Below are 23692 nucleotides of genomic sequence, written 5' to 3' on the forward strand. Positions count from 1 at the left end.
AAATATTAAAAACATGTTTTTATTTCAAGTAATGATATTATGAAGAAAACAATTTAATTATTGGAAAACTACTGTAGATTGTGGAACAAGTTTTGTCACAGGAATAAAGCCAAAATGTTATGGGAATAAAATAATTATGATACAAAAAGAAAATATGAAACCAAACGTATATGCATTTTTACATATATCATGAATCTTACATGCATTTTTTATAAACTATATTACTGTGTTATCAAAATATCAAGTTCAGTACCTTAAAGTCTTTAATTTGAACTCACTCATTCATTTACTCATCAACATGCAATATGTCGTTCATTTCATTACTTTTTAGGGCAACAAGTTTACTCAAATTTAAGTAAATTTAACTACGGGTTTACAGTGTGTAAACATTTGCTTATATTATAAGTATAACAATTGTTAATAAACGGGAGCTTTCTTTCTGTGTGTTCTGTGGTTTTGCACATGATTGTCTCTTTTTTCAGTAACAGCTGCAGGCAGGTTCTGTCTGCAGACAAAATCCTCATTCATCCCATTTCCAAACATATGACTCAAGTCAATGAAAAACTAACTTGTTTTTCAAATAAGAATGACTGAAATAAATGACATGGTAATATTATTTTGAATTAGAATTACAGCAAGATAAAATACTTAGCTGAACTAAGCTGAAACCTCAGATTTCTTTTGGTTAGATTTTCACAGCTTGTCATTCCCATTTAGTTTGCTTTTTGATCTGTGGTTAACCCATATTGTCATCATTTTTGCCTTTCTGTCTTGGGCCGCTAAGAGGCTACTCTAGTGTGCTCCAAAGTGAAAAACAATTAGATGGTGCATTTTGCATCACAAATTTGGCACATTTCATTTAAAAAAGTTGCCCCTTTAAAAAGCATACGCATAAAAACGCAGGAATAACACACACACACACACACACACACAGATATATAAGTGTGTAAGTATGTAAGTATGTGTTCTCCTCATAGTTTGTTTTGGCTTTAGGCCTGTTTTGTATTTAGGCTCATGTTTGAGAACCACATAGTAGCTGGTGGAGCCTACGCCAGCTGACATAAGGCTGGAATGGTCACCAGTCAATCACACAAATGACACACACAAACCACCATTCACACTCATATTCACAGAAGACTTAACATTATTAAACCTCACATCAGTGCATTTCCACATTGCATTAACATTTGTGAACAAGGACAAGGTTATTCGTGAAAGGATAAATCTACTTTCACGTGCATCCTGGGGGCTTTCTAACATAGTCAGTGTATCCAGGCAACAAACAAATAACAGTATTTATACAGCTCGGAAAGAGAAGACCTGCTCCCATTGAGAGGACGATATAAATGAGCTTAAACACCGGTCACAAGCTCAGCATCAAATATACTTTTATGTTCATCTAATGCACATCAAACGATGACCAACTTAATGCTGTCACCTTTCTTTTGCACTGTACTACCTGAGCTGTGGCTGGTCACACAAGGAGTTATTGAGTTCGGCGTTAATGTGGTCAAGCTGTTTTTAATATTTATGCATGTACCCCCACTACAATCTGTGTACCTGTCGGGGTACGCCCATCCCACTTTGGGAACCTAGGCACTACATCACCCTCAGACCTCACTGGTCAGTAATATTGTTCTGATAAAGAAACTTTGCAGTGTTCTTCTGAATCTGATACATTCCAGATGGCCGGGTATTGTGATTGCATGACCTCATTGATGAGTTCATTTTATGAAATCTCCGGAGTGCATTTCACATGCACATGCAAATTCCCTAAAGGATGACATAAAACAATATCATCTGGATAGAGTCATATGTTGTATTTTGAACATTCACTATCTGGGGCAGTAATCACAAGCCTCAGCCCCAAGAATGTAAAACCACCCCCCTTCCTAGATCACATGCACCTTGCGGCAACATTTTCTTAAACAAAACCTTTGGCTGAAGTGGAACATTCATTAGTTTCGCTTGACTAAAAAAATAATAGCAGCTGTTTCATAATGGAGCTCAGTGAGGAACCACCTGTAGTAGCAGTACCAAAGAAAACGGTAAGTCAAGACATGCTTGCTAAATTCACATTTTAGGCATAGGTTTTATTTTTCTGAACTACATTAACAATGTTACCTATTGCTTCAAGATCATAAAGGTGATTCATTCTGATTTTATTACTTTATGATCAACAATGAATACCAAAGGCGTCGTACTTGGCACTGGCTACATCTCTGAATGCCAATGCACAAAAAAACATGTGAACAAAAACATATGCAATATGCACATTTTTGGAGTCTACATGTTATACACCATTATTAATTTGCACAATAATAGATCATTTATATTTGTGCATTCATTTATTGCAATAAATATTTAAATTAACTTATAGCTTTTTAAGCTTTGCTATCAACTTGAGACACACATAACACATAACAACACACATAAAAAATTACAAAGGATACAATTAATAATAATGTTGTTGTAGCCAAAGAATTTGGGTTCTTTAATACCATTAAGCCAGTGGTGGCTTTGATTTACAGTGTATCACAGTGTGCTAATCATGCAAATTAGGCAGACACAAAAGAAGCAGCAAGCATGCCACAGTGTTTTTGAATGGGACCTATTGTGCTTTTTCCACTCTTCTGACCTATAAATGTAGTTAGAATGTTGTATTCTTGTGTTAATCAATGCCAAAGTTTCAGATAATGAGGTTTGCACATTTGGAAGTGAGCCCTGAAAGATGTTTGGGATGGCTCGTGGTGTGGTAAAACTGAGCCTTTGTGATGTCACAGAGGAGCAGACTTCCTTGCATATATGGGTGTGGCTGTAAGCCAGATACGCTCTCTGCCCTCCCCCAAGCTCTGCTACTATGTTTACTTGCTAGCAATAGCTCGTACATGAAATCCACATTTAATTACAAAACTTAAATATGCCACCATCAGGCACAAGTGGTTGGAGTTCCTGATTCCCTACCAGTAACATTTTGTCAACAGCATTTCACACTGGACTGTTTGGAGAACGTGGGCCAGTATGCAGCTGGACTAGCCGACAAACTTGCTGAAGTCGATATTTTTCTCTTACTGGCCGGGAATCATCAACTCCAACCACCTCTGCCTGATGCTCATTAGACCCAAAAAACATTTTCTGGGAGCCATTACTAACACTGTAAACAGAGCGGAGTACAGCTGGGGGGGAGGGCAAGCCTACAGCGTATCTGGGCATGCCCATATAAGGAAGTCCGGATTGTATTGACTCACTTCGAAATGAGAAAATTTCATTATCTGAAGCTTTGGAATGATTTAACACAATAATACAAAATTCTAAAAACATTTATTGATCAGAAAAGTAGAAAAACAAGACTACAAAGAAAATGAGAAATAATCAAAACATGCATCACATTACTAGACTTTCAAAACATGCAATATATCAAATGACAACTAAATACATTACTTGGAACATTTTCAAAATGATGAATGATTAACTTTAACATTAACTTGTGAATATATGAGCAACTGGAAATCCTGCATGAAGGTGTGAAGTAAAATGGGACTCTGTTTATATCTGCAAATACCTTTATTTCACTTTAAAGTCTTAGATAACGGTGGACATGTGAATTAACAGTTGCATATTGTATATGTTTATCTCACAAAGATGCAACTTATACGACATTAAAGAACTGACAAAAAGTCACAGCTTACCACGGTATTAAAAAAAAGCAGTTTCTTTCCAGTTTTAGTTGTTGCTTCCTATTTTAGACTGAGTGAGACCAGCAGAGACCAGCAGAGGGAGAGGTTGCTTTGTGTGGAAAAAGCAGACAGAGAGACACACTGGGACTGGGAGGGAGCAACTGCATCACTGAATTAGTTGTATGTCAGCTACATATCTGCTACATTTTCACCAATATTGGTGATATGTTAAAATCGGGACAATTAATCGGCCTGTTGATATATCGGTCGGCTGTAGTATGTTTATTTTGAAATACAGGGTTTTGCATGCAGGAATGCTTTAGTGCATGTACTGCATATGAAAGTGATGATCTTTGTTCTTATATTTGAAACTTGTCACATGAATCAAGTAAATGTACTCAATTCTTTATTCATCATGAATGTATGACATGTACTAGTCTGTTTGAGCCCCCATTAACACCGAAGGAATATCAATTAAAGTCACAATTTTGTAAGGTTGGAAGGTTTTGTGTGCTTTGGCGGGATTGCACAATGTATCATGTCACTCGTATTGCTCCAGTCTTGTCTTTTCTGGGAAATCATTGTGCACCGCATTCACATTTCAAGGCCTGATGTGTCGATTCTTCACAGGCTGCGGTCACATTAGTACTGAAGAACACATTGTTTTGTTGCAGTATATAACCATTGCCTCATCAGGTTTGACTTTCTTTTTGAGAGCAGACTTGAAAAGGACACTCTGTGGGCAACAGACATTTTGGATGCAATTTGCACAAAGCAGGGAACCCCAAAATGCCAAAAGATAATCGGGATGAATATGAATATACACCTTTGTTAATTAAAGAGCCAGAAGAAACAAAGCGGGCTTTAAAGGTATGTGAAGTGTTAAGTTGTGTTGCAGTGGGATGAAACAACTGTGGTTACATTTAGTCTTTTTTGTACATATCTGTTTTTTCTCTGCAGTTTCCAAACAAATCCCTTCTTCTGGCTACCTTTGCTGCTTGTATAGGAGGAACCTTCCAGTATGGATATAACGTCTCTGTCATTAATGCACCCACCAAGGTAATGCTAATGTATTTTTTGGCCATTTTTTGATGAATGTGTTATATATTTCTGTCCCTTTCCGTGTTTGTAGCATGTGCAAAATTTCATCAACCAAACGTGGACAGAGCGTTACCAAACTGACATTACAGTAGATGCTGTCACCTTATTGTGGTCCACCATAGTGTCTATATTCACCCTGGGAGGACTAATTGGAGTATCACTTGGAGGAACATTGTCAATGAAGCTGGGAAGGTACGGTTTTCAAACATTGTTTTTATGTTGAATTAGGCACACCTTCACAATCAGTCACAATTCTGTACAAGAGTAGTGTAACATTTAACATTGTAACATTTTTGGTTACCTCAGAAGAGAGACCAGATGCTGAAAACATTTCTATTTGATGCAGTGTAGTTCTTCAATACTGTGAACTACAAACACATATTATTAAATTGATAATTAAGTTAGTTCTCATTGGATATGCTGCTGTACCTAATGTTGTCATACAGGTCATATGTCTATGTTGCTGCAGGAAAGGGACTTTGTTGGCGAACAATATTCTCGCACTGTTGGCTGCAGTGATGATGGGTCTGAGCTATCCCACAGCATCATTTGAACTAATTATCATCGGCCGTCTTCTCATTGGACTAAATGCAGGTGATGCATAATCAAATATACTTGGAAAATGCAACAAATATATGGTTTTTCTTGCTTGATATCCATCTAAAACAACTCTATGTTATTTGCATAGGCATTGGCCTTTGTGTTCAACCTTTGTACTTGACCGAAATTGCTCCAACTGCCATCCGTGGTCTTATGGGAATGGGAACCTCTGTTTTTGTCACTGGTGGGATCTTGACTGGACAAGTGATGGGCCTCAAGTAAATACATTTCACTTTATTTTCACTGGCATGACATGTACTGTTAAAGGGGACCTATTATGCTAATTTTCCTTTGTATTGACTTGTGGACTCCCTTGGAGCAGCGACACACAATAACCAGCACAGAAAGCTTTATAGATATTCCAGAATCTGCACCTATTCCAGCTGTATTTCTTTGGCTTTCCAAATCGGTCTGTTTTCATTTATTCCACTCATTACCCGCCTCCAGATCACACTCCCAAGAAATGGGAAAGAATAAGTCAGAAATGTGGAAAAAGCACAATAGCCCCCTTTAATATTACTATTTGGAATTATATGTGAAGTATAGTAGTACAGAAAGATCTGTGTGATTTAATAGAGAGCTGCTGGGAGGAGAAGAGTATTGGCCCTTTCTGCTGTCCACCACATGTATCCCAGCGGCCCTGCAGCTCCTGACCCTCCCCTGGTTCCCGGAGAGTCCACGCTTCCTGCTCATTGACAGAGGAGATGATGAGGGATGCAAAAAAGGTAAGGGACACTGCAACTGCTCCACTTTGAGTCTGTGTTGAACTGTGTTCCAGAAAATGCACTGCACATGACTGTATCTTAAAATACTATCAGAAATCACTAGAGGCATGAGTTGTATATTCATGACCAGAAGATCAAGTATGTGATCACATTTGATGCAGTTAACCTTTTGATTTTTACAAGGACGTGTGAGGACGTCAGTCAACACATACAGTGTGTTTTCTCCCATGCAGCCCTGATGAAACTCCATGGTGTCGCCAGTTATGACAAAGAAAGGGAGGAAATAGAGAAGGAGAGGAACAACTTGGCTGGATTCAAGGCCATGAAGCCATGGGAAGTGTTTGCGGATCGCAGCATGCGCTGGCAGCTGCTCACCATCATAGTCCTCAACTCAGCTCAGCAGCTCAATGGAATCAACGCTGTATGTGATATACTGCTCCTTAAACTACATTGGATCGATCTATTGTGGTCACTCTAAGTGCCCACTTCATACTGTACAACAGAATGTGGATCATATCACAACCTTAATGTGGCTATTTTCCACATAATTAATTTGATATTCTCTTATGTTTTTGCTGCAGATCTATTTCTATGCAGATTATGTTTTTAGACAAGCGGGAATTCCCAGTGAGAAAATACCATATGCAGCAGTTGGCACTGGCGCCTGTGAATGCCTCACTGCTTTGACCTGTGTAAGTATTTACATTTTGTTTTTGATGTTTAGTAAAAAAAATTGTGGAAAACAAGGGTTAAAGCAATAATAAATGATATCTCTACTATAGTATACAAAGTCCATCATAGTTTTTGAAGTTACTGTACACTGATTTGATTTCAGGAGAAATATGTGTTTGTCATAGCCATGCTGACTATCTTAGTGGTGGACCAACCAGGACACCTCTAATCTTGGCTTAGCATTGATTCACATGGTTCTGTCCAGAGAAACGCTGGAATGAAAAATTATTCACACATGCCGCAATATAATACAATAGACCAGTGTTGACGTCACTGAGATGGCAAGCATGACATGGTTTGACCCTGGTTTTGTGTGATTGTAGAACCATGTTATTCTCCGGCTCAAGCATGACCCTGAAAAACATGAACTAGCTTGTGTCTAAATACTAATAAGGACTTGATAATGCATATGAAATAGGAAAGAGTATAATGCGCTGTTGTGTGGTATGATTGAATAAAATTAACAGTCTGACTTTACACAATAATAAAGTAATTACTGAGGATCTAAGTAGCAGAGTAGTTACAGGGGAATTAAGGTACATACATTTACGTAGAACAGTTACTGAGGAACTAATGAAGAGCGAATGAGTAGTGGTTAGGGTTAGGAAGGATTGTTCCTCATTAACTACAGTAATTTTGTGTACCTTATTGTCAAGTGTTACCAAATGGACACAAGTAAGCATGAAAGGTCACCATGAGATGAAGAGGAAGTGCTTTTCATGCATCGTTTTCTGCCTTGTCATGTGCTACGTGTCTTACAGGGTTTGCTCATTGACAGCCTGGGAAGGAAGGTGCTCATTACTGGGGGATACACTCTCATGAGTATATGCTGCATTTTGTTCACGCTAACCATGACCTTTCAGGTAATCGACAATAAATGCATATCAAAATATAAAATGCACGTTGAATTAAGCAAGCTCCTGTGCTTTCACTTGTTTCTTAGAACACGGGTCCAGTTTTTCCGTACCTGAGCATGGCATGTATTTTTGCCTTCATTCTGAGTTTTGGATTAGGGCCAGGTAAAACTTTGCATTTGTGTCACTTCAATCCTTGTCAAAAGCTCAATTTTACACTGTAGTTTTCATTGTTCTCTCCAAAAGGCGGCGTGACTAACATCTTGACCATGGAGCTGTTCACGCAAAATGCACGGCCTGCAGCCTACATGATTGCAGGTTCCATAAACTGGATCAGCTTCTTTCTTATCAGCATGATCTTCCCTTTTATTGTGGTAAGCAGTCAACATAATGGCAGTAGGATGTAGTCCAGAAGTCCTCAGGAGCACTTGGAAGTGGGACAAATCATAGAAGAGTGGGCGTGCCCAAAAGTGGGCCATGGGTGGAATAAATTAAAACCATTTTGGAAATCCAAGGAAATACAGCTGGAATAGGTGCAGATTCTGGAAGATCTAGAAAGCTTTCTGTCCGAGTTATCTTGTGTACCTGCACCATAAGAGTCCACAACTCCTATAGAGCACAAAGGAATAGAAATGAGCATAATAGGGTCCCTTTAAAGGTTTTATTACTTGTACATGTTTGCGTTATTTAAGTGTATAAAGACGTTAACCGAAAAGGATAACTAACTTGTGTTCACATGTGCTGTGTTTCCACAGATCGGACTGCAGCAGTACTGTTTCCTGGTGTTTATGGTCATATGCACCATGGTGGCACTTTACATCTTCTTTATTATTCCTGAAACTAAGAACAAAACCTTCCTGGAAATCCAGAGTGAGTTTAAGTCAGCAACAAAAAGAAGGCCACAGCACTGATGGTTCCAGAATGACACTGTTGGCCACTTACAAAAATATAATTCATGAAGGTCATGTTTTAAAACTTGTATTTATTTTTCTTTGCCACAATAGTGCCTTGTTTGAATGTTGATGATGAGCTGTTGTGTGTTCTTAGATCACTGCACATTCATGCACTGTGTGATGTTTTTATATTTCAAGTTTTTGTTACTGTTCATGAAAAGTTTTCTTTCTTCAATTTTAATTAATACTGCTGTGTGAGTTTTGCCATTAAAGGTCACCTGATAAAACCTTTTCTGTTCTGTGTTTGGTGGAAAGGCCTTTGGCAAGTACAACCAGAGTACAAAATATATAATAACTTGGGCTGTGTGTTTTAAAGGGGAACTGCACTTTTAAAAAAATGTACCCATCATTCACAGTTAAGTTTAACACTAGGTTATAAATCATGCCTCACATGTGTATGGTGCACTTTTTCTTGCAAGCCCAAATATCGCTTCACTCTAAAGAGCAGAGGCGAAGAAACACTTCATCGCTCAAATAACAATTTCACATCCAAAAAATAATTCATTCATTCATTTTCTACCGCTTTTCCTCACAAGGGTTGTGGGGGTGCTGGAGCCTATCCCAGCTGTCTTCGGGCGAGAGGCGGGGTACACCCTGGACTGGTCGCCAGCCAATCACAGGGCACATATAGACAAACAACCATTCACAATCACATTCATACCTATGGACAATTTGGAGTCGCCAATTAACCTAGCATGTTTTTGGAATGTGGGAGGAAACCGGAGTACCCGGAGAAAACCCACGCATGCACGGGGAGAACATGCAAACTCCACACAGAGATGGGCGAGGGTGGAATTGAACCCTGATCTCCTAGCTGTGAGGTCTGCGCGCTAACCACTCGACCGCCGTGCTGCCCACCAAAAAATAATTCATGTAAAAAAATCATATGAAATCTTATCAAAGATAACTTGAAAAACAAAAAAAGAGTGCATGGTATCAGCAGGCTAGTCCCCCTGATATAAAGTGGTTTGGAGGTCAAATGTCAAGTGACCTCAAGGCAATTGAAAAGGATTGTGTGAAAAATTCATATAAAAACAACAAGGTGTGCATGGTACCAGCAGGCTAGTCCTGCTGATATGAAGTGGTTTGAAGGTCAAATGTCACATTACCTGGAATCTATAAGCCGCAATTAAACAACAAAAACGAATGCAGTGTATATGGCAGTGTATATTGTCGGCACTAGATGGCGGTATTAAAAAAGAAAGCCACAGAAAACGTCGAAGAAGAAGACGCCCCACTCATCATGGCGACCTAGCTGTCGACCACGCTCGTTTTGTTGACAAATAGCAAAATTCCAATTTCATTCTTTCTTTGAAGATTTAGTAGACACAAAGTATGTCAAGACTCATCGTTAAGAATCTCCCAAACGGGGTAAGTAACCTGTCTGCATGCAAGGTGACAATTAAACATTAAACAGTCGACTTGAACATGACGCTTGTGCACAGATGAAGGAGGAGAGGTTCCGAGGCATGTTCGCGGACTTTGGGACCGTAACAGACTGCACCCTCAAGTTTACCAAAGACGGAAAGTTCCGCAAGTTTGGTTTTGTCGGCTTCAAAAGCGAGGAAGATGCCAGTAATGCCCTGAAACATTTTAACAGGAGCTTCGTGGACACATCCAGAGTGACTGTAAGTTGTTGTGTGCCTGTTGTCAGCATTTAAAGGGATGTGTGTTGACGTGTTTTTTGTGTGTTTCATTGTAGGTGGAGATGTGTAAATCTTACGGAGACTCCACTAAAGCAAAAGCTTGGAGCAAACACACCAAGACCTCTGCTCCAGACAAACCATCCCCACCGACTAAGATTGGCAATAAAAAGGTGGGAAATTATTTATACACTAGCGTTTTCTTAATATGGATATTAGTGGCCTCTTACTACAACCTGCTATTCGGTTTCCATTTACTCTTAGGAGAAAGGGGGTAAAAGAGAAGCCATCAGTACACTAGGAAATGTAAGTCACTTTCTTTGACTATTTGAAATGAGTGATTAAGTGAATCCTGAATTACATCAATTACATTGCACAGTATAATGAAGTCCAGAGCTCTGTATCGAAAATACTACCTTAGGTATTTAAATAAGGTAACCAAAATATCAAAATGGTTCTCTGTATGATGCAGTGAAAGGCTTTCACCACTGCCTACCACATAACTAGAGCTAAATTTACAACCGACTGTCAATCAAAACCGAGCATTACTATCTTTCTGAAAGGAAACCTTTTGACACTTTTATCCTGGATCTCACTAAACTGTGCCTGTTTGTGTAATTGTATGGCCAATTACTTTCAAGTAGAAAATGACTTGAGTGTTTTTGTCATCTTGTTGGGTGTCAGCTGGAAGATGATGAGGGATTCAAGGAGTTTCTGTCAGTGCACCAGACTCGTAGCCAAGCCCCAACATGGGCAAACGACACATTGCAGCAGCCAGTGAACCCTGAGAGTGGCAAGACAAAGAGCAAGAAGAAGCCTGCTGCAGATGATTACCTCAACTTTGACTCTGATGAGTCGGAGGATCAGGCGGATGAGAAGGAAGAAGGGGACGGTAGTGAAGATGAAGGTAATAAGCAGTATGGGACCTTGATAGATGATAGCCACATACTGTACTACGAGTAGTTGCATTGACGTCTGCTTGGACTTAATATATCATATCAAATGTAGAATAAAACCTTCAGGTTTTCCTTACCAGCTCCAATTGCCACATGTGGGATTGTGGTAAAGTTGTGACGTATGTTGTATTTTACAGACACAACTAAAGAAGCACTCAAGTCTGGTTTGTCAGACATGGATTATCTGCGCTCAAAGGTTGTACCAACTGAGGATGAAGAAGCGAAGGACTGTCCAGAAGAGTTGGATAATGAGGATCCTGGACTTGTACAACTTAACGACAGTGCCTATGAGAGCGGAGACAGAGAAAAAGCCCTCAAGACAAAAACTTCAGTTTCCTCTGACAAGAAGCAAAGTAAAGCCAACAAAAGTGCAAAGCAAGAGGTTAAATTAGCATACTCACAGTTATTATACAATCAACCTAATTACTGGGTTTCCGTACAAAACAGTTCTTATTTCATTGTGTGGACTGTTTTTGTTCCAGATGGAGCCAACAACAGAGTTCACAGTGAAGCTGAGAGGAGTCCCGTTCACTGCTAAAGAGGTTAGTATGTTTTCAATTGTGGAGCTTAAAGGGGCCCTATTATGTGTTTTCCACGTTCCTGACCTATAAATGTAGTTAGAATGTTGGATTCTTAATTAAAACGAACCGTTGTGGCAGGAAAAACAAATCAGAGCAAATACTGCTGGAATAGGTGCAGATGCATTAATTAATTAATTCATTCATTTTTTACCGCTTATCCTCACGGGGGTGCTGGAGCCTATCCGAGCTGTCTTCGGGCGAGAGGCGGGGTACACCCTGGATTGGTCGCTAGCCAATCACAGGGCACATATAGACAAACAACCATTCACACTCACATTCATACTTATGGACAATTTGGAGTCACCAATTAACCTAGCATGTTTTTGGAATGTGGGAGGAAACCGGAGAAAACCCACGTATGCATGGGGAGAACATGCAAACTGCACACATAGATGGTCGGGGTTGGAAATTGAACTTGGGTCTCCTAGCTATGAGGCCTGTACGCTAACCACTAGGCAGCGGTGCAGATTCAGAAAAATCCTAAAAGTTTTCTGTTCTGGTCATTTTGTGTAGCTGCTCTATAGGAGACCACAACTCAATACAAAGGGTTGAAAAATGAGCATAATAGGTCCTCTTTAATGTTTAAAAAACTATGCCACTTCTGAGATTAATAACACCATGAATGTTTTCTCATGGTCCAAAAGCAACAAATTAAAGAATTTATGACACCCCTGAAGCCTGCTGCCATCAGAATTGGGAGAAATGAAAGTGGAAACAGAACAGGTATGTGACTAGAAGCATTTATTAATTATCTTGCTGACAATATTGAAATTGTAATAATAATAACCAAATAAATGCACATTCCATTTGTGTTTCAGGGTACGTATATGTAGATCTAAAATCTTCAGAAGAGGTCGAGAAGGCCTTGAAAAAGAATAAAGACTATATTGGTAAGAACTCTATTTGTCTATCAACATCAAAATCCTTGCTTCTTTATGTTGGTATCCCATGGACCTGACCCGTCTGCTTGTGTTTTACAGGGCGGCGCTACATTGAGGTGTTTCGAGTGGACGCATCCACATGGAGTCGAACTGACCGAAGAGATAAAACAACAGACAAAAATTTCACCAGGAAGCTGAAGGAGGATGAAGAGGAGGAGGATGTTGCAGAGTCAGGGCGACTCTTTGTCAGAAACCTTCCTTATACGTGCACAGAGGAAGAAATCAATAATGTATTTTCTAAACATGGTATGTTAAAATCTTTTCATAATATAAATCACTGCTTCACAAACATCCATTAGAATAATATAACTGTCCATGCAGGTCCTCTGTCTGAGGTGCTCTTTCCCATTGACAATCTAACTAAAAAACCAAAAGGTTTTGCTTTCATAACATACATGATTCCTGAGAATGCTGTGGCAGCTTTGGCTCAGCTAGATGGACACATATTTCAGGTATGATTTGGCAGCGTCTTATTAGACATGTAAATATTGGTAAAAGGTAAAAGCAACTGTTTTGTCATTGTTCCTTCAGGGCAGGATGCTTCACCTGCTCCCATCCACTGTGAAGAAGGAAAGTGGTGAATCTTCAGATGCTGGGGATCCAGGTTCCTCATCTTATAAACGTCAAAAGGATGCTAAAAACAAAGCTTCAAGTTCTAGGTAAGGTCATTGAGGATAATTTTGTGGTTCCGTTTTCCCCCTTTTTGTGTGTGTGTGTGTGTGTGTGTTTTTTATTATTTAATTGTGTTTTTGTCTTAGTTCACACAACTGGAACACACTCTTTTTGGGCACAAGTGCAGTGGCTGACGCCATTGCTGAAAGATACAACACAACAAAAAGCCAAGTCTTGGACCATGTAACTGTTCATCCTGTTTTTCACAACTATCAGCTCAACTTGCACCTTACTAGACTTTTGCCTGACTTTTTTTCTTATTTGTCCTTGGTTGCTGCTGATTCTGCAGGAGACAAAAGGAAGTGTTGCAGTACGTATGGCTCTGGGAGAAACCCAGATTGTCCAAGAGACTCGCCAATTCCTACTAGACAATAGTGTGAGTCTGGATTCCTTTAGTCAGGTAAGTTTTTCTCATTTTTAAATGGTCACACTTGTCACCGTTCTTCTGATTTCACGTGAGATGTCTTGAGTAGGCAGCAGCAGGAAGAAGCACAACCGTGATCTTGGTGAAGAACCTCCCAGCTGGAGTGACCGTGTCAGAGCTGGAGACGCTTTTCTCCAGTCATGGCTCTTTGGGACGAGTGCTGTTGCCACCATCTGGCCTTACTGCCATCATCGAGTTCCTGGAGCCCACTGAAGCGAAGCGAGCCTTTACAAGACTGGCCTACAGCAAGGTATGGGTTTCCCTCTCTGTGTTTGTATGTGTGTACTACCTGGGTAGAAGGTTGAAACTTACTTGGTCTGTTCCAGTTCCATCATGTCCCACTGTATTTGGAATGGGCACCTGTAGGTGTGTTTGTTGCAGCCAAACCAGACCCAGGTAAGATACCACACTCCCATTGTGAGATTTTTTAAAATCATTTAATTTAGCCTTTATTGTATGGATCTATTTCACCAAGCCCAACAAAAAGCAGAGGGAGCGGAACAGGAAAAGAAAGGAGTGAAAGAAGAAGAAGAGGAGGAGGACGAGGAGGAGGAAGAAGAAGACGGTTGTGTTCCGGGTTCTACACTTTTCATCAAGAATCTTAATTTCAGCACCACAGAGGAAACTCTTCAAGAGGTCGGTTAAATGATTCCTCTTTTTTGTCATTGTAAATACAAGGGAAAGTAACGGTCATAATTTTAAATGATTATTTGTTCTTTTGTTCCAGACATTCTCCAAATGTGGCAAGATCAAGTCATGCACAATCTCCATGAAAAAAGATAAAACCGGTACGGCCATTGCTCTCCTTGCTCTTTGTAGTATTCTGCAAAACAAGTAGATTTACTGTATATATTAAAGTCATATGTTCTTAATATGTCACAACTTGTCACACGTCATTGAATAACCATTATCCTGTGTTGTGACAGAAGATCACTAATTTATTGATCTGTGTGAGGTTCTGCTTGCAACTAATAATTGACATGACCTACAGGCAAGTTGCTGTCTATGGGTTATGGCTTTGTTCAATATCAAACTGCAGAGGGAGCACAGAAAGCTCTGCGACAGTTGCAGGTATAGACCTTATCGCCTCACAATAATAATAAAATAATAAAAAATAATAAAAATAATTAAAACTCGCTATTGCCTCATTGGTGAATCACATGACTTTCTGTCACGCTTCTACCAGCACTGCCTTGTAGATGATCACCAGTTGGAGCTGAAGATTTCAGAGAGAGCTACAAGGTAAAAATGGAACATGCACTCAAAGTGAATAAAACAATCTGTAACACAGAGGTCCCAGATAGATAAACGCCTATAACTTAACTAATTCTGACCTTTTTTTCCTTTTTGTGCAGGACTGCACAAGTGTCACGCAAGAAGAAGCAGGCGGAGAAGAAGCAAACCGGATCAAAGATCCTTGTGCGAAACATCCCCTTCCAAGCTTCTGTCAGAGAAGTTCGAGAGCTCTTCTGGTAGGAGCCACATACACACACAGCTATATTAGTCATCTGATGAATTTGGAGCAAGGTGAGCCACTAATGTATGTTCTTTTGTTTCTCTCCATCTCAGTACTTTTGGAGAGCTGAAGACAGTCCGTCTTCCTAAGAAGGTCGTCGGATCAGGGAAGCACAGAGGTTTTGGCTTCATTGACTTCATCACCAAACAGGATGCCAAGGTTTGCACAAATGCACTCATTGTGTTTAGATTTTTTTTTTTAAGTAGTAACTTGTATTGATGGATATTATACTATTCTATAAGTCCCTGTTGTTGTTTTTTTTCCTCCAGAAAGCGTTTTCTGCTCTGTGCCACAGCACCCATCTTTATGGGAGACGTCTTGTGCTGGAGTGGGCAGATGCTGAGGAAACAGTGGAGACACTAAGACGAAAAACAGCTGAACATTTTCATGGTAAATTTACCATTAAGACCCCGCGCAATCATGGTAATTATTCTCATTTGCCTTCTCATTTATCATACCTCTTAGTGGCCAGCAAAAAGCAACGCAAAGTGGAGGTACTGGGAGGAATTCTAGAGAAGATGGAAACCCAAGATGATTCGGAGGACTGAAGGTGTTTTGAAGTTTATGAAGCGATTGGTTATCGCTCACCCAGAAAGTTCTGCCAGCTTTCTTGCACCCCTGTTAAGGCATTGAGTAGGGTACTAAATCCCCAGTTGTATTAACATTAGATCGATAGATACGCTACTCATCTCCAAGAGAAATTTCCACTGCATGATATAGTGCCACCATTGATCATCATGCGAACAATTAACTGATGTAAGATTTGAGTGCCACGCAATATGCATGAAGAATTACACCTTAGACAGTTTTACTTATCTGTAAAATAAAAAATGGAGGTGGCATTTTCAGGTATGTTTATACCAATTAATCTGTTTTAAAAGTATTTATAATATGGGTGTTTTTTTTATAAAATGCTTTAAAATCATCAGTTTTAAATAAAGTTATTTTCTGTATAATGTGTGTGTGGTTGTGTCAAAGTGCAAGTCTAAACGCTATTTTAGCTAGGTATTTTATTTTGAAATTATTCCCTTTGCCCGACGGAAGTTAAAACTGACACGGAAATTGCGTAACGTTGAGTTTTGGTCGCGATCAGGTGACTTTAGCAGCCTCTTGTCATATGACTTGTTTGTGCAACCATGGCGTCCAACCCGGCAGTGAATTTATTCTGCTGTTTTCCGCTTGTTTTAACAATTAGCTGTTTTTTGTTCAATAATTTTGCGCCGACTGGAGCTGAAATACAAACGGCGGTTATTGATAAAAACACGGGGCAGCTTTCACTCATTGTTGGGTATCGAGAAGATTTTGTGGCCTGGGCAAACTTTACCGACAACATCCAGACAACAGGGTACGTTCATCACATGCTTTGAATACATCTCAGTTATAACGTAGCATATTTTAAACACGCTTCCAGCAGTTTTTTTTTGTTGTTTTTACCAAGTCTCTTGTGATTATCACTTTAGGTGGGCTTCCTTGGACATCACAACAAGCAGTCAATATAATGACAGTATACAGGCATACGCTGCTGGAGCCGTGGAGGCTGCAGTCACATCTCAGGTGTCCCACAGCTAACAACATCCACGCTTGACTGCACTATTGCGAATATATAAGGATTTAAACTTGAATCTTTCTGTTTTAGCTTATCTACAAACACTGGATGAACACGCTTATGGGTTACTGTGGGCCCTTCTCGAGAGATGCCGGTTACTGTGACCGCCTCAAGACTTTTATCACTATCAACCTGCAGTGGGTTCAGGAGCAAATTGAGAAGCAACCAAATTCACCTTACTGGTACCAGGTACTGAGGATATCATCACAGTGAACAGCTATGAAAAAAGAAAACACAGGGAAATTACAGGAAAGTACTGTGCATTTATCTTTAGGTTCGCCTTGCTCTGCTACAGCTGAAAGGTTTGGAGGACAGTTACAACGATCAACTGTCATTTCCCTCTGGCCCGATATCCATCAACCCATTTGGTTTTCTGTAAGCAGATTTTGATAAAAATCAAACAAATACATGGTAATAAATCATAACAGAGATCATAACCGGGCCATCTGCTTTTACCAACAGACTCTTCCAAATGGGTGGAGATCTGGAAGACTTGGAATCGGCTCTCAACAAATCCAGCTTGACTCGACCACTGGGATCCGGCTCCTGCTCTGCTCTCATTAAGCTTCTTCCAAACAATAAGGATCTGCTGGTGTCACATGACACCTGGAATGGCTACCAATCCATGCTGCGCATCATGAAGAAATACAACTTTGCCTTCAGTGTTTCCCCCATGGGTACTTAATTGATACGTTTGTTGCTGTGTATCAAGTGCTTCAGACATTTTTACTTATTCAGTGTGTTTTTTAAACTTGTGTTGTACATTATTGTCAAGTGAGACAATCATTACAATATATACAATATACAATAATATAATTCTGATTAGTACATGTTGCCTTTCTTGCAGATAATCTTCTTCTTCCTGGAAGGGTCCAGGCATTCTCATCCTACCCTGGATCAATTTTCTCTGGAGATGACTTCTACATCCTTAGTAGTGGCTTGGTGAGTACTTCTTCTAACATAAATGTTAGACGTTTTGTTAATTTAAAAGCATTCATACTTAAGAGTTAGTAATCTGTCATGTGGCTGCAGGTTACCCTGGAAACTACCATTGGCAACAGCAACCCTGCTCTGTGGAAGTTTGTTCAACCCACAGATACGGTGATGGAATGGCTCAGAAACATTGTGGCTAATCGCCTAGCAGTGACGGGTAAAGCCTGGGCGGAGCTATTCAGCAAGTACAATAGTGGCACGTGAGTTACGAGCATCATTTCACACAATCGCACAAATGTTGCAATCCACATGAATGAATCTTACTCAAAAATGATAATGTTTCTCTGTACTTTATACTGCATGCTTTCCAGGTACAACAATCAGTGGATGATTGTGGATTATAATAACTTCTCTCCAGGCAAGACTGACATAATGGAGGACCTCTTTGTTGTATTGGAACAAATTCCGTAAGCAGTTTAATATTTATTTTATTTACTCTGTGGTTTTGTTCAGTTTGTTACATACAAACTGTATTTTCACTTTGTAGGGGACACATTGTTTTTACCGATAAAACAGAAGAGTTATTGCAAAAAGGATACTGGGCAAGTTATAACATACCGTAAGTGACATATTCACAATCTTTGTAACCGCTTGTATTTGCAACATATATAATGTTGGATTGTATGTGCTCTAGGTACTACGAGGAGATATTCAATGCGAGCGGCTGCAATGAGCTTGTGAAAAAGTTTGGCTCGTGGTTCTCCCTGGACCAAAATCCCCGGGCTAAGATATTCAGAAGAGATCAGAATAAGGTTACAGATGTTGCCTCAATGATGCGCCTCATGAGGTCTGCACAAAAAAATTGTCATATACAGTATTAACATTTTATATCTGTGTTGGAATTTATTGTTGCTATTCTATTTTGCTTATCCAGATATAATAACTTCAAAGAAGACCCCCTGTCACTGTGCCAAGGCTGTAATCCACCTGAGAATGGAGAAAATGCCATCTCAGCCCGCTCTGACCTGAATCCGGCCAATGGCACCTACCCATTTGGAGCTTTAAGACAGAGATCCCATGGAGGAACAGACATGAAGGTACAGTATTTGCCCTTCTCATATATGAGTTAATTTGTTGGCCCTGAAATACACAGATCCAAGGAAATACAGCTAGAGTAGGTGCAGATTCTGGAAGGAATATGAAGCTTTGTGTGCCGGTTATTGTGTGTAGCTGCTCGATATGAATCCATGACTCAAAATGATAGGTCCCGTTTAAAATAGTAATATTGATCATAAAAACTCCATGCACGTGTGCAGCCACGCACAATGTTGTTGGGGGAGGTTTGGTGAGACAGAAAGTAAGTGGTAGTGCCAGGGGGCCCCAACCACCAGGGTACTGGTACTGAAAATGAAGTTCCCTGAAGTAGGATTCAATATTAATAAATGGATATATTTTTCATAGTTCTTATCACGGCTTTAGAATGGCCTATATTTGTACTTTTGTTCATTTAGCAATTTTTATGCTTAAAAATGCTTAACTTAGGCCATGAATATGTAATATTGACTTAAATATATATATATATATCCATACATATTTAAGTCAATGTATGGATGTATGTATATATTTTTTTTTCTAAAAAATATATATAGAATCTAAGACTAGATTCAACCACGAAACAGCAACCATATACCTATTGGCATATAGTGAGGCTGTAATGTTCGAACTGGGATATAGAAAGGGACAACTGTATATCATTACACTTTAATAAAATATGGTAACTTCAAGTGGATTAGACCTTGATTGGACAGAGTAAACCATGACTTAATATTAAGTCACACTTTGCACCTACACTATGTATTGTCCTGTGCAGATGACCTCCTATGGGATGTTTCATCGCTATGAAATGCTGGCTGTGAGTGGGCCAACATGGGACCAGGTACCACCCTTCCAATGGAGCACTTCTCCATACAAAGACCTGCTGCACATGGGCCACCCTGACCTTTGGATGTTTAAGCCTATTAAAGTCACCTGGACGTCTTGATTGCAGTAATGTCTTAAGTAACAGTGCTGGAATGGAAGTTCACTTAACATTTTGACAAAGGGACATACTTTCAGGATTTTCAGTAGTAGTCTGTTTTGCACTATTATATTAATGAAGGCACAGAATGGAGTTTGGAATATAAGGGACATTATGAAAAACTTAATTTACAGTCTTTTTATTGCACACTGATTTATTTCTGATCATGTTTTATTTTATCTAAAATCTACGAGGTACAAATCTTCCGCAGTTAAGTTAAATCATTGATGTGATTGTGGTAGACTGCATCTTGGAATTATGAAAACTTTTGTAAATAAATGCCATGATCGTTGCCTTGTTGTGACTGTCTTGTTACACTGTCTGGATGTTTAGTCAATTTCTATTTTACATTCACTATAACTATTATTGAAGATGATTTTCATAATATCAACTTTATTTCAGACACATACAGGGCATGGTCCATAGAACATAAAAAACGACACCAATGAAGACATCAATACAGTACTTGTATGTTATATTGTAAACTCTAAATACAAACATATCTTCTTGACTTGTGCTCTAAATTATACCATTAAAATTTAGCACAGTGTAATTACAATTTGTGTAATTATTAAGCGGACTGATGACCTGCCCAAAGTGAACGTTGAAGCAAGGGTATGTCATAGGCCATTGTTGGTCACGTGGTTCTGAGCGTCCAACCAACTAGTTAACGGTCGTAAAGCGATCAATTTGTCGTGAATAAAAGCTGTCGTGGAGTTGTTTTTGTCACTCCGTTACAGATGAACTTTGTGTGCTCCTTATCAAATGTCGATATGCCAATGTTCGAACATTGTGCATAAATGGCGTCGTAATGGGAGGAAACTGCTTAAGTATAAGGTATGATCATGTTTGTTAGACGTTCATCTATATTGTACCTTCATTAGTTGTCCTACTCAAACCGCTGATATGTTTTTACAGAGTAGACTAACTATTTTGGTAGTCATGCAGGTATCCTGCAAATGTCTTTTTTTGCAAAGAAACATCTAAAACATTGAAACTAACAGCTGTGGAGACGATAACCAACCCTAACGAACTAAGAGTTAAACATGGAAACTAACAGCTGTGGACACGATAACCAACCCCAACGAACTAAGAGTTAAACATGTCCTCTAATGCTGGGAGTAGCAACAGGTGACGTGCCTTTCTCATGTTTGCCTGATTATTCCTAGGTTATTTGTATCCCATAATGGTTTTCGCCCAGACGGTTGGCAATTTAAGAGATTATGTGTCCAGTAATCCTCCAGCAGTGGCCTTTTTCCTGTGTCTCCTGACACTGGCTGTCTCATTCACCAGCCTTGGGTCTTACAGCAGCACCCACACCCTGCCCAACCCTGACACAGAAAAGGTAGGGATTTCTTTATACCATATGTATTCATTAAATTTAGACATTTTACAAGTTGGAATCAGCAACATGCATAAGTTCACTGCTTTATGCAATTTCTGTTTCTTCTTGTAGGACTGGAACCATGTTTTTTCCACCTTATCAAAGTTTCATCTGTGTGTAAAAGCTGAATGGCGCACAGATGAACCGGTGACTCCAGATCCTTCTCTTCTGACCAAAGAGAGAACAGATGGAACAACTCGGTCACTTGACTCGACAATACAGACTCCATCAGTGACCACTTTGCGACTCAAGGTTCCTGTGTCTGTAACAAGCAGCCCTGGCCTACCAAATGATGTGGCCCTATTCACAGCTATGACAGCCAGTCAGTTATGTCTTGGGGGTCGGTATTTTTAATGCGTTGGATGTAAAGATGTGTATTTTTATTATTCATATTTAGAAATGTATGTTTTCGTCTTCTACAGGCAATGAAATTGTCACTCTGGAGATCCACCCTGAAAATGATACCTGTACCTGTCTCGTTATAAAAGCCCAAGCAGATCTCCTTCCCATGAGACTGTAAGTTCAGTTTCACTGTGTGTGCATTTAAAAAATGTATGTACAGGTTATTGTATGTAGCTGCTCTATAGGAGTCTACAACTCAATACAAATGGTCAAGAAATTATCATAATGGGTTTTAACATTTTTGAGATGTGGCTTAACTGTGATAGCCAAACGCTACAGGCGACAAAGCTCACGTCTGGTTCCTGTTTCCATGAATTAGCAAGCTAATAGGTTCCCAACTAATAATGTTTGTGATAATAATAGAATTAGACAGAGTTGGAGTCACATAGTGTATTAATAACACAACAAGATGCATTGTACACTAACCGGAAAACTTACACAAACCCGGGGCAAAATTTTAATGTAAATTTTGGTTGAACTGGTAAACACGATAACCAAGATTCCCCTGTATTAAGGTATTGACAATAACATACATTTGTCTCTTGGAACATTGCACCCTCACGTTCACAAACTAAATAATTAATAAATGCTGTTTTGTCGCCTATTAGTAAAAAGCCAAATATAAGCATTTTCGAGCATAAAATAGGTCACTAAACGAACTAAAATACAAGGCAGAGGAGGCACGAGCACTCTAATTAATAAAGTTAAATTGTATTTAGATGTTTGTGAACAGTTTTTTTGTGCCATAACTACGAAAATATTACATTTATCGGTCGAGTCTAGCGCCAATTAACTGCGGTAAACAAAGAATGACTGCATTATGAATTAATGAAATGCATTGTTTACCTGTACCGTATTTTTGAAGACTTCCTCCAGAGTGTCCTGCATCTGAGAGCAACCTTTCATCTGTCCATGTTGAGGCAATGAATCAACCACCAACAGCATCACAAGCCTGCTATGGTCTTCTTTCCAGGAACGACCCCGCTCTCACCGTCATGTTAACAAAGGTACCACAAGGACTAAAATAATATGCCTGAAAAATGCAAATACCAACTGCCATTTTTATCTTCTTAATCCCCAGGAGGAGCAATGGGTTGCAGTGCGACATTTGATGGAAGTCAGTGTGTGTCTGATAGTTGTTTGTTTATTACTTTGTTTAGTTGCAAGCCTGACACATCCACCGATACGCAGCTACCACAGGAAGGGGCTGGATCTCCAAAATGCAGATACACCGTGAGTGATACTTATTCGTTAATATACCTGTAACTCCATTTAATAGTCTTTTTGTTTATTTGTTACAGGAACCTTTGATGCCTAAACATTTTATCAACTCAATATTGAAAGACTGCATCACCATGAGAACCATTTTTTGCAACCAGTTTTCTTACATCCAATGGCTGTCAAGATGTCTGCGATATTAACCTTTGTGCCTTAAAAATATTTTTGATGTAGTCCTGTTCTGTATCTAGTTTGTAATTCAGGAATTGTATACATTGGTTCTGACTCTGAACATTTCAAGGAGAAATATGTTAAACCTTCCCCTGTTAAAACCAAATGTTGGGGGTGAACTTTTTTCAGAGGACACAATACTGTTACGATCTTATTTGGATAATAAAAGACAATGCATACACGGTAGATATATTGTGTGTCTGTCATTTCACGCTATTTTATTTAAGCTTGCACCAACCTGGAAACTGAGTTGCAGCTAGAAGTGTTGAATGATTTTATTTAGATTCGGAACATGGTATAATGTATGGTATAATGTATTTCTTTTTATGTATCAACTTTCAACTTAGACCAATAATTAAGACTGCCCCCCTGAAACTGTAGCCTGTGAATTCCCCTCAACAGCCACACAAGGTACAGTACTACAGTGATTTTCAACCACTGTGCCGCGGCACACTAGTGTACCTTG

General features: G+C 39.4%; 4 protein-coding genes across 7 annotated transcripts; all 4 read left to right on the top strand.

Annotated features, from left to right (window-relative positions):
* The first annotated feature begins 1946 nt into the window (after positions 1-1946).
* Positions 1947-8737, top strand: slc2a11b (solute carrier family 2 member 11b). Of its 2 annotated transcripts, none has more exons than XM_058070587.1 (12): positions 1947-2048; positions 4638-4736; positions 4810-4970; positions 5248-5372; positions 5467-5596; positions 5955-6103; positions 6337-6524; positions 6685-6795; positions 7597-7698; positions 7779-7854; positions 7936-8063; positions 8445-8737. In XM_058070587.1, the coding sequence occupies exons 1-12, from the start codon at positions 2001-2003 to the stop codon at positions 8598-8600; spliced, it is 1473 nt and encodes a 490-aa protein (XP_057926570.1). In that variant the 5' UTR covers positions 1947-2000; the 3' UTR covers positions 8601-8737. The 2 variants fall into 2 exon arrangements, with proteins under 2 accessions (XP_057926570.1, XP_057926569.1); XM_058070586.1 differs by lacking the exon at positions 1947-2048 and adding an exon at positions 4322-4547.
* A 1107-nt stretch (positions 8738-9844) lies between these two features.
* On the top strand, positions 9845-16331 carry rbm19 (RNA binding motif protein 19). The gene is made up of 24 exons (XM_058070470.1): positions 9845-10013; positions 10088-10270; positions 10345-10458; positions 10550-10591; positions 10970-11192; positions 11379-11623; positions 11724-11783; positions 12467-12545; positions 12641-12712; positions 12803-13009; positions 13085-13215; positions 13295-13422; positions 13522-13618; positions 13725-13835; positions 13909-14109; positions 14186-14255; positions 14335-14495; positions 14587-14647; positions 14851-14930; positions 15046-15101; positions 15215-15331; positions 15429-15534; positions 15645-15765; positions 15841-16331. The coding sequence occupies exons 1-24, from the start codon at positions 9978-9980 to the stop codon at positions 15921-15923; spliced, it is 2784 nt and encodes a 927-aa protein (XP_057926453.1). The 5' UTR covers positions 9845-9977; the 3' UTR covers positions 15924-16331.
* Positions 16332-16468: 137 nt separating this feature from the next.
* Positions 16469-20288, top strand: plbd2 (phospholipase B domain containing 2). Its single transcript, XM_058070783.1, has 12 exons — positions 16469-16720; positions 16836-16929; positions 17012-17170; positions 17256-17356; positions 17444-17658; positions 17829-17923; positions 18014-18174; positions 18286-18381; positions 18462-18533; positions 18609-18761; positions 18849-19011; positions 19785-20288. Exons 1-12 carry the CDS (start codon positions 16512-16514, stop codon positions 19953-19955), a joined length of 1689 nt encoding a protein of 562 aa, XP_057926766.1. The 5' UTR covers positions 16469-16511; the 3' UTR covers positions 19956-20288.
* A 373-nt stretch (positions 20289-20661) lies between these two features.
* zgc:158398 (uncharacterized protein LOC568894 homolog) lies at positions 20662-23412 on the top strand. Of its 3 annotated transcripts, none has more exons than XR_009129646.1 (7): positions 20662-20828; positions 21161-21336; positions 21448-21715; positions 21798-21891; positions 22643-22784; positions 22938-23010; positions 23079-23412. XR_009129646.1 is itself a non-coding variant. In XM_058071371.1 (7 exons), exons 2-7 carry the CDS (start codon positions 21178-21180, stop codon positions 23086-23088), a joined length of 825 nt encoding a protein of 274 aa, XP_057927354.1. In that variant the 5' UTR covers positions 20663-20828; positions 21161-21177; the 3' UTR covers positions 23089-23412. The 3 variants fall into 3 exon arrangements, 2 of the variants coding, with proteins under 2 accessions (XP_057927354.1, XP_057927355.1); XM_058071371.1 differs by having other exon boundaries at positions 20663-20828; positions 22859-23010; XM_058071372.1 differs by having other exon boundaries at positions 20669-20828; positions 21285-21336; positions 22859-23010.
* The last annotated feature ends 280 nt before the right edge of the window (positions 23413-23692 follow it).

This window comes from Doryrhamphus excisus, chromosome 4 (genome assembly GCF_030265055.1).
Source record: "Doryrhamphus excisus isolate RoL2022-K1 chromosome 4, RoL_Dexc_1.0, whole genome shotgun sequence".
NCBI lineage: Eukaryota > Metazoa > Chordata > Actinopteri > Syngnathiformes > Syngnathidae > Doryrhamphus > Doryrhamphus excisus.